The sequence below is a fragment of the Ceratosolen solmsi genome, unplaced genomic scaffold (genome assembly GCF_000503995.2).
Source record: "Ceratosolen solmsi marchali unplaced genomic scaffold, CerSol_1.0 scaffold29, whole genome shotgun sequence".
In the NCBI taxonomy this organism is placed as follows: Eukaryota; Metazoa; Arthropoda; class Insecta; order Hymenoptera; family Agaonidae; genus Ceratosolen; species Ceratosolen solmsi.
This window is the reverse complement of record NW_011948417.1, coordinates 9,682,855-9,694,977: the sequence shown is the minus strand read 5'-3', so window position 1 is coordinate 9,694,977 and position 12,123 is coordinate 9,682,855. Positions and strand designations below refer to the sequence as shown.

The 12,123-nt window shown below is 21.2% G+C and overlaps 1 protein-coding gene across 2 annotated transcripts in view; it reads left to right on the top strand.

Moving 5' to 3' along the window:
- Positions 1-350: 350 nt before the first annotated feature.
- The window catches only part of Galk (N-acetylgalactosamine kinase), a 16,363-nt gene continuing 4,590 nt past the window's right edge, over positions 351-12,123 (top strand). For both annotated transcript variants that reach the window (XM_011496541.1, XM_011496540.1), the window contains exons 1-6: positions 351-663; positions 1,722-1,851; positions 2,237-2,407; positions 6,716-6,926; positions 10,120-10,228; positions 10,636-10,793. In XM_011496541.1, the coding sequence (XP_011494843.1) occupies positions 1,724-1,851; positions 2,237-2,407; positions 6,716-6,926; positions 10,120-10,228; positions 10,636-10,793 (777 nt within the window). In that variant the 5' untranslated portion in view covers positions 351-663; positions 1,722-1,723. The remainder of the gene's footprint in view (positions 664-1,721; positions 1,852-2,236; positions 2,408-6,715; positions 6,927-10,119; positions 10,229-10,635; positions 10,794-12,123) is intronic.

Below are 12,123 nucleotides of genomic sequence, written 5' to 3'. Positions count from 1 at the left end.
ATTATCTGTTTTATAATGATTTAAAAAAAATTTTTTAAACTTTTATATGATAGTGTTTTTTTCAATTGTAATTAATTTTGTTGCAATATATCGTAACATATATTATATATAATTAAACTGATTAGTTTAATATGTTAATAAATTTATAATTTTTAATACTATAACGTGTACAAAAATATAATGTACAATTTTATTAAATTAATCTGGTAATAAACTAAGTATATTAATTGTGATAAATCCATGAAAATTGTATTACGCCGCACAGTGGTAACTTTTCGAACTATTTGTTATCGCCTGAATCGATAAATATGAACCCGGCGCAACCAGAATATAGAGGGGCTACATGATTTTCCGCGAGTAAAATGCTTTGTATTAATTTCGGCTTCTCGATTTCTAAAATGGACAACAAAATATAATCGAGATAGCCAGTATATAATGATAATAGCTTAAAGTGATTTGCTATTTTAGTGTAGAGTCTGTTATAAAATCAACATTATTTTTATTTATCTCGTGGCGAGATAATTTTATAGTGGACAACAGTACGTCTGTTTGTCAGTCACCTGATCGTACGCGTACTTACAGTGATTCCATATGCACGAGTGTTGCTGCGTGGCAACTCGGCGCTCCATATTCAGTATACAGCCATTAAGAAGAGAGAAAAAAGTTAGCTATTTCAATAATATACTGTAGTATATAATTTAAAATTTTATAAATTAGCATATGTGCAGCCATTGTTGAATTGTATTCTATTTCAAATTTATAAGGTAATTCTACAATTGCATCTCATTTAAACTAAATTCATTTAAGATGTAAGGATTTAGCGACACTTTGGAAGCTCAGCATATACTAATTATTTAAATGGGAATTAAAAATTACATAAATAAAAGGATAGCCCTCTATTTTTAGAATACATTGCTTATTGCCAATATCAGTAAATTTGAACATAAATATTGGCGCCAAAACATTTTATGAACTTAAAGCGCCGTTCTTATGCACTACATTGATCAGCCTGATGATTTTCAATAATAAAGTCCTTTTATTATTAACGTTAATATATTTAATTCTAACGAATATTATAATTTTTTTATAAATTAAATTGGTTATTATATTAATCTAAAAGCATTGTAATATAAAATATCTACATAAAATTATCGAACATTGAAAATTGAACATTATCTTAATATAAATACCGATAGAATATTATTAATATTAAGTACTGTAAAATAATCGATATTATTAATGTAATTATGTAACATAGTAGTTATATTATATTAATAATATTCGCAAAATTAAATGATTACATTTGAATTTTTCTTCGAAAAACGAATACTAATTTTTATTCCTTAAATCACATATTTTGAATTATGAAATTCGAAATGTAAGCAGATAACATTAAATTTTACGTTTCTATGTTACATAAATATTGGACATACTACGACAAGCTTTCTATGTAATAATTATTTTATAACTGCTTCATCATTTTATCCAAAGACGAATTTTTGTTCAAAATGTATTAAATATGCTTTATATATTAATAATTACTTATATATAATTATAGTATTCCATACCATATATTTCATTATAAATCCAGAAAAGAATTTATATTTTTCCAATATATTTTGTTTATTAAATTTATTATAAATTTGTTTACGATGAAAATAAGTAAGATTTAAAGAGTACAAGTTCTGTTAGTACAAATAGTACAAATATTTCATTTTCAGACATGTTGAAAGTACAGTACGATACACATAAACCAGATAAAAAATTAAACAACAGACTAAATATTTTAGCATCACATTTTCGATCAAATTTCCGTCAAACTCCTTCATTTTTTGTTCGAGTACCTGGGCGGTAAGAAATTTCTTTAAACTAAATCTAGAAAAAAAATTTTTTAATATCCTTCCTTTATTAATCATTATTTTATATTTTATATTTATAAGAATTTATTTTACTTTAGAGCTTAATAAACTATTTTTGCCCACTTAAATATGCTTTGTATTCTTATTTACGCTCATTTCTTAATATTGTCTTCCTTTTATTGATAAATAAATGATTTAAAAAATATTATAGGTACCATTTATTATATGACTACATCAATTAATTAAAATTTATACTTCATTTTTTTTTATAAATATAAATTATATTGAAATATAATTTCAATTTCATATTTAATTTAACTCCCATACTGTTAAAATAACTTTATGGTTGATTTTGTATTTTGTTTGTTATTTAACAGAGTTAATTTAATTGGTGAGCATATAGATTATTGTGGATATTCAGTATGTCCTATGGCTATCGAACACGATATTTTGGTAGCAATATCTAAATCGGATGAAGATGAATTGCAACTGATCAATATAGACGATAAATATCCAAATTATGAACACAAAGGCTTACGAAAAATAAAGTATGTACAATATTAAAAAACGTGGTAGACTTTAATAATCTTCTTTTAATTTTTAAATCATAATAAATTTATACCCATTATTGATTGAATTAATTTTTTACTCTTTGTTTTTATATAATAATTTAATTATTTAATTATTTAACTATTCATTTAGTAATTATAAGTATAATATTATTACTTTTTTTTAATTATAAATGCTAAGCAAACAATTATGTGTTTTTAATAATTAATTTCAATGTACGTTATATATACATATACATGTGAGGAATATGTGTATTCGTTTAATACATTAAAATTGTAAATGAAAACGAATAATAATTTAAATATATATATAAATTTTGAAATATTTATCAACTACTTTCCATCTGACTTTCTAAAATATAGACAAAGTTATTTAAATTTATCCATTATTAAAATATTAGAAAATTTATTCTCAATTTTGAACTGTTTTCTTTTGTGGAAATTTTAAAAAGGCTTATTTTATCCTAAGTTAACGTTATAAGCACACTTGCTTAATTTTAACATTTATTAATCTACGAAAAAAATGTTATTAAAATTGATTTAATTAGTTTTTACTTTTTCGAAATCCTTTACATTTATTTCTATTTCTGTATTTTAGTAATTATTTCTTAATTTGTTTTCAAAACAATTATTGAAAATTTACAATACTTTTTAATAAGTAATCTTATTTATGGTTATATAATTCTTTAAAAGAAAAAATTATATTAACTTAATGTATATTTAAAATTCAATTAATTTGATAATTTCTTCTAGGAAATATAATATTTATATTTAATGTATTATAGACAATATGAGATATAAAAGTAATACAATTTATATTTCTAATTGATAATATCAATAATTATAAGAATTTAAACAGCAATAATATATTATATAAAACCACTTTCAAAATTGTAAAAAATTCACTTAAATAATATAAGTCTCTGAAAATATTATATACAAAATTTTATGAATAACTCAGAAGGGCAAGTAAAAATAAAAAAGTAGACAATACGTCTATTATCCACGCATAAAGTAATTTATCAATTTGAAATAATTCAATACATAGTTCTATTACGAGATACCTAAATTATATCCTATGAAATCTGAATAAACCTTTAAAAAAAAAAAGTATTTAAAACTTTGCATCTGAAATTTATGTACTTTGCTGACGCACTTGATTAACAGCAGTGTTCGTGGCAAGGGTCGCCTTGACATTAATGAATTTACTTGATGCCGTGGATGTAGCTTCGGTTTTGTTACAACATGTGAACGAACGCGCAGTACTTAATTTAACAAAATGCGAAATGAACCAACTACAGGAAATTAATTTTCACGACTTGTAAAATGTCATTTTAAACTTTAACTTGAAATTATATGAAATTGCATAGTTAAAAAATCAATTATCTAATTATTGATAAAATTAATGAAATTTCAATATCAATTATTAGACAAAATAAGCAAACTAAATAAAAATGTAAAGAAAATAGAAGATTGTAATTTTCTAAAATATCATATCCACGTTAAAAAAAAAGAATTAATTTTTAAAAATTTTTATTAATTTTAATAAAAATTCAAAAATTTATCATCATTATTATATAATTTAAAGTAAATACGAAATTTAAAATTTTAATTATTCTTATTGATAATATTACAAAAGTTAAATGTATTAATTGGAATATCATAACTAATATTCATATTTGAATTATAAAATAATTAAATTTCAAATTTCAATTATATAATAGCAGTATTATTTAAAGAAGTATTGTATTTATATTTTAAAGGCAAATTTATAAATATCACAACAAATTATATTAAAATTAATAAAATGTAAAAGGAAAATATATCAAATTACAAAGAATTTTAAGAAATCTAATGAAATCAAGTATTTTAAATGTTATAAATGATATTTTTAAAACAAATTTATTAATTTAAAAGTATGACTTTATTAATAAATAATTCATTTTAATGCAAGAAAACTATATTTGTCGTTATAAAAAACAAAGTCGTCTCTAAATGCAATGAATGTACACTGAGAATGCAACACGGCGATATAAAATTTTATTCCATTTCTTTTAATGTTTTACTAGTACTAATAGCTTTAAGGATAAAAGGAATATTTAATTTACTAAGTAATTTTCTTTTTATTAATGTTCCTTCAATCTTTTGCAATTATAATTTAAAAATATATTGATACTTGTTTCATCTCGATGACAAAATTAAATAATCATTGATTATTAAAATATCAATTGGTTAATTAAAAAAATCTTTTATATTTGAAAGTATTTTTTTTAGTGATATTATATTATATTAATAAATAAATGCAATTGAAAAACTAATTTAGTTTATTAGGTAGAATACAAATTATTTTACATTTTTTTAAATTGTATAAAAGTGCATTGTCTTGAATAAGGTTGAATTTTTCATATATTTGTATATCCATAAAATTCTTTTGAATGCAACTGGTAACAAATATCAATGAATAAAGAAAAAAGAATACTTTAATTTTTAAAATATTTTAATTAAAAAATTAAAAACTCGTCTGTAAAAATGATATAAATGTATATATTTATTGCTAAGAACATTTTTCAATTTTACATTTAAAAATCAAAATTTTAATATATATTTATACGTCTTTCATTAATTACCGTAAAAATGATCGAAAATAATACTTACAGTTTTGGTTTTCAATTCCATTTACAAATTTCATCTGTTCCAACACTTACACTTACAGGTCTTTTATTCTCTGTTTCACATTTGCATTCAAATTGTCTATTCTTTACTTATTTTCATATGTTATTGTAACAAACTCTCTGAAATGCTTTTTTTTAAGTATGAACTGTATATCTATGCATATATATATATATATATATCTGTATACGCAAGCACACACATATACATATGTAATTACTTTTAAAAAATGCAATCTATATAGCTACGTATATATAGCCAATGTATATATGTGGATTATTAATCACATAGTAAATAAATATTTATAATTTAGTTAACTAATGAATTCACGAATGAAAACTAATTGTAATATTATATATAATAAATTAATTAATTCAAAAGAGGGATTATAAAATATTCATGTGGTATAAAAGAATTTTTATGTGTTACTTTTCATTATATAGATCTACGGATAGTGCAATCTCCCTCTCATCCACTCACATTCTCGGCCTGTTCAAATTTATATGATATCTTTCCTTTCTATTATCAAATATTTTATTTGGAAACTAACCGAACTCTTATATATCCAGATACTGATACTGTCTCTCTTTATATAATTCCTGATTATGTAGTATACCTAATTGTTACTTTAATTATATTTAAAATATGAATTCAAATAAATAATTCTTAAATATATGAATATACGTATGTATGTGTATAATACATAAATATTTGATAATGTACAACAAATTTTATATTTATAAAATTGGCTTATTAAAAATACAATAATATTGTGAGATTGGAATAGTATGGTGATTTTAATTATTGAAACAATGTAAAAGCGATTAAATGATGGAAAAATAAAAAATTTTAAAGTCTGAATTTGCACATTTTAATTTTACTTTTATCATTTTAATGATTTACTAATGCTAATATGCGTATTAACTGAATCTGTATTACACTGATGATTTTACGTAGAATATTACATAATTTGTATTTGGTGCTCTCAATATCAGTCAAATATTTTTCTAAAAAAAATGGTACAACAGTACATTGAATATCACGTGATTATATAGCAGAAATTGACATTTTACTCGTACGATAGTTAAAATATGCTGTACCACTAATTATGAACTGAAATATTTAAAGCCCTTGCTGATCAAAGAGCTGCCTTAATTAGCTAATACAGGTATTCTAAATTGTTAAAAAAAAAATGTTCAAACAATTAAAAAATATATTATTAGTCATATAGGGTCTTATTACACGATATCACATTTAAAATGCACTATGGCAATGTCTCAACACGAAATTTTCACTACAATTTTAGTGAAAAAACCAAATTATCAATATGCTAACTATACATTAGTCTTGTGTTTTTATCAACTATATTAAACAAGTTATTGAACGCAAGGTCGCCATAATTCATTAATAGCATTTATTGAAAATCAATAAACGGGCTATATATTATGTAATATTTTATTTACAGAATGCGTATGAAATAAAAGAATATTTTATAGTCTTATTTATAAAGAATCTATTTCCAAAATCTTAGTCTGAATTTTAGATTTATCATGACAAATATGAAAAATCTTCTAAACATTATATTTATTAAGCTATATTCTGAATTTTATTGTATAGAAATTTACGATTAGATGAGAATCATACTGGTCCAAGTTGGCACAAGTATTTTCTTTGTGGTGTCAAAGGCGCCTTAGAAGTTATCCCCGAAGAACATATCCCTAAAGGTTTACTCACTGTAGTTTGGGGAAACATACCTCCAAATGCAGGACTTTCAAGCTCTAGTGCGTTAGTTTCTGCTGCATTACTCGCAACAGTTCATATCTGTCAGGTAATTATTATTTATTTGATTGTTTGTATATATGCATATGCATAGATGTATCGATTAATCGACAAATATTTATATGAGTATAATTGACGCTAAGTTCAAAAATTCAATATGTTACAACGATGTACAAATTAAATTTTTGAGATTAAAACTCAAATTCAAAATAAATACAATATAATACAATAACAAAAATAAATAAATATGCATACATATACATACATCTTTATATATATATATGTGTGTGTGTGTGTGTGTGTGTGTGTGTGTGTGTGTTTACAATAGTAAAATAGTTAATATTTTCTATTAATTCGTAAAATAAAGTTTTTTTAACTTCGTGGTGTAAGATGTTTAAGATACATTATCGTACATCAATAAAGAGCAACAACTAAATACAAAATTGTAATAAATTATTTTATATACAATATATGAAAATAATTTAATATTGGATATTTATAAATACATTTTTAACGAAAATAATACAAAACGAAATAATTGTAAATTTAATTGAGAATGGATATACTTAGTATTACATAATATTATTTATATTTAAAATCATATAGAATAATATAATCACAATACATACATAACAAAACGATTAAAACAGTAACAACTAATTCCATACGAAACTAATATTTTGTATAAAATAAGAACAATAAAGATTATTGTACTTATTATGTAATGTGATTTTAAATGTTTAATATCAATTATATAATAATAAAACTTAATACTATTCTTTTGCTAAACTATATATATGTGTACAGAAACTATGTATATATTGAATTATTTTATTAAACTTATTTTATTGATAAATCGAACGAGATTTATATTTTTTAATGAATACCTTCAATATAAAAATTAATTTTATACGTTTAATATTGAAATGCCTAGAAGAACTATTAATCTATAAATCATTGACAAAATATAATATTGTTAAGCATGATTATAGAAGCCACAAAAAAATTAATGTTAGTATTGATCAAATATATATTACCCTTAAAATATGTGATTGTACAAACATATAACAATTCATTCAATATTTATTTTTTTACGTGATTACATAAATTAAAAATTAAGCAACATTAAAATGGAAAGTATCGAAATGATTACGATCCCAAAATTTTTCATAATATTGTATAAGCTTTCATATAATTATTAATTAATAAGAACAATTTTAAATTCTCAAATTTTATAATGCTTTTTAAAATAAAATATGTTACATTATTTAATTTCATATAATATATATTATAAATTAATTTCATGTTGCAAAATTATTTATATGATAGAAAATGCAAAGATACATTAGAGTGAATATTATGGATAAGAAAAGATTTCTTTATATTTTCAAAACTAATAATCTTCATTCATCTTTTAATTTAGTGAAATTCATCGAACTAGAAATTTTAATGAATTATATGATATATTTTATTTGATAAATAAAAATTGTATTTGAAACAGTTAAATTATTAAATAATTGTTAGGAATTTAAAATTGGTTCTTTGTAACAATATTTTAATCAATTTTAATCAATTTTCTTTATTTTAAATCCCTACAGAAAAAATTACAAATAGCTAAAATATGAGATAATACATATAAATACTACATTGACTATTGTTTAAAAATTCCATCGTTACGTAAATTATTATGAAACATAATACTCACCATTATATTTCGATTTTATTAACTATGTCACAATTAATTTGCTTAACATTAGGAAAAATACCATCGATTTCTCTTTGAAATGCAGTTAACTTACAATCCCAAACATATAAAACTTCTATTATTTGGAATATTATTTAAATCAAAAAAATATTTTTCAAAAAACTTTAATTTCTTTTTACTGATTGTAAAAAATTTAATTTCTAATGATTTTTTTTTTAATTCTGATGACAAATTTGTCTATTATAAAAGTAGTACATTTACATACGTATACAAATGTATGCAAAAAAAATTATCATATTCATATAAAAGTTACTTATTTTTTTTTAATATAAAGTAAAATTATAATATAATATTTTCAGAATATTTCCCTGGAATATCTTCGGATTATCGATAAATAATGCTGAATAATTTGTAAACAATTGGCTCTTAAAATCCAACACTTTTACACTTTGCATATTTTCAAATAAAGATGAAAATGTGTATGAAAAATTTTATTTGTTTAAATTTACATTGTGTTTAAATTTTATTATTGTTCTTCTCTCGTGCACTACGTTATCATCACCCATAAAAAGCTTGTGCCGTAAAAACGAAGTACTGTAATTTTGCGTACAACAATATGACCCACAGCGACAAGAAATTTCTTACTTGCCTACTACAATGTCCGACTTTATATTACTTTACGTTTTTCCTAAATGTCTACGTCAAAAATAAATATCATTGAACTATTCTATTTTAAAACGAGTGTTTTACGATTTACGTTCATTTACATTTAATCATTTCTTTTATATTTATAATAATTTTATAAAAAAAAAAGTAATGAACTTTGTATGATGTATACTTTTCCGTTTCAAATACTTATACATATTTTATGTTACTTATAGAAGATTTTTATTTACAAATGTTTAGTTAAAAAAATTTGAGTTAAAATATAAAAACAAAATTATTACAAAAATTTTAGTCTAGCTTGCACAATCTTGAGAATTTATGATAATTTTATATTATTTTAACTTGACTATTTTTTTTCCTGTTTATATAATCTTAAAATCTAATATATTATTTGAATTGTATTAACTTATGAATTTAAATTATTTTTACTTAACTATGCTATGTATTTTCACAAAAAATTTCAAATATTTAAAAATAAATAGTAAACCAATTGACTTTGTATTCATATATTTATATTATTAATTAATCTAAAAGTGCTTTAGTTAAATTATTTATATTTTCGCTATATAATAATCGTAATAGAAACTTTTCAATACTTTTTATTATAATGCATAAAAGCAGATTTAATTATAAAAATATAACATAATCTAAAACCTATATTAGATGAATATTTATGAACAAATACGATAAAATATATATTTTAAAATGCATATATCTATTATACACTACAATATCGATTTTAAAATAAACGGACATCGCAAATATCAAAATCTTTTAAAAATTTATTATAAAATTAAAAATGATTTTTCTAAGTGTCTTCTGAATATAAAATGAAACCTAATAAGACGTTCAATATTCTTTTAAAATGCAGTATAAAATGTCAAAAGAAGATATGGCAACAGTGAGTGCCAAAGCCGAAACATACATTGGTACTCAAGGAGGTGGAATGGACCAGGCAATTGCCTTTCTCGGAAAAGCCGGTAGGAAGATATTTCGTTGTTTTTAACTAACGTTGTACTATTATTGCGAAAAATCAATCTAAATTATATAATCTAATTAATATAAATATAATTTTAAATTAAATATAAATAAATAATTCAATAAATAATTCATAGTATAATTTTTTTATATGTATGATATAATTATACATTATTTAGATTCAGTCATATATTAAGAAATTAATTATAAATAGAAATTAATCAAATTCTTGTGTTCATCATCAGTTGTAACAAATTAGCTTCAAGAACCTAATATAATTTCCTATAATTAAAAGAATACAAAATAAATCTCATAAACCCGAACAAAATATAAACAATGATAATATATGTCCACATAAATTAGGTAACAGTAAACAATAATCAAATACTTTGTAATGGCGATTTTTTAGGTTCGGCGAAACTAATCAAATTTAATCCATTATGTGCTTTTGATGTTGCACTACCGAAGAATGCTGTGTTTGTAATTGCACATAGTCTAGTAGATCACAATAAAGCTTCTAATTCTTACTTCAATACGAGGGTCTTAGAATGTCGTTTTGCAGCTCAGGTATCGTTAAACATCAATAAAAAAATAAACAACTTATCATTATCATACAATTTGAAGTCCAAAAACTTACATTACAGCTTAAATTGAAGTAAAGTTAAAAATAATAAGAAATAAAAACTTAAAACATCTTAATGTAATAAAATAAATAAATTAAAATTAATATCCCGATATAAATAGATTGTTTAAATTTTATAAGATAGATTTCAGTGTGTATAATGAATAAAGATATTATCATACTAATAATACAAGAGAATTTTATAATTCACTAAATATTCTAAACTAATTATGAAATGTCAAAATTTGCTGATTATATTACAGAGTTTACTATTTTAAAAACAGCTCCCAATTATAATTGTTGTTATTAGAGTTCAAGTACCTTTCAGCTTTCTATCGTAATTTTCAAGATAAAAATTCTGCTGACTTTTACATCCTTTAATAAATTGACTTTAGTCATAGACTTATCTTAATCTTAGGCATTAAATAAATGTTTTACAAACTATTGAAAATAAATTTGATGACATTATAGAAAAGTCTATAGCACTTTGTCTTTTCTTATAAATTTCTCAGCACTAAATTTTCAAAACTGCATAAGTAAATTCACACTTTAATTAAAATATATTCTATTTTCCAAATAAATTTTGTAATATTCTTTTTATTTTCATTTAATTTCGTCATGTAGCTATATTTATATATTTATAAAAAAATAAAATTTAAAGAAAACACATATAATTTTGTAATTGTAAAATTCTTAAAATATAAATATAAATTATTATTTCTATAAAAAAATATTTATATGAATATACATAAATATGCACATACCATATTTAATAGCTTCCATTACCTTCAATTGAATTATAAAGGAAATATTTTCTATTATAATAACTGTGGGAAGTGCCAAATTCCCTTAAAAAACATTTAATTAGAATCTTATCTATGTTTTCACATGTTTAATTAAAATCCCTTAAAAATATTTAATTATTAATCTATAAAAATGATATAAAAGTAGCTGTATTAATACAATATTATTATTTTGTTTTGTATACAAATAAAATAAAAACAATAATATAAAGAAAGAATTGTATGCGTTTATTACAATATAATATATAAATATGATGACTAATATTTTTTATAGAAAATATAAATTACTATATCAACGAATGAAATCTTTAATCTATTAGTCCCATCGTACTAATATTTTGAAGAAATTTCTAATTATATAATAATTTGAATACATAAATTTAATACAAAATATTATTATTAAATACTAATTAATTTATAGATAATATTCAGATATATATATATATATATATATATATATATATATATATAT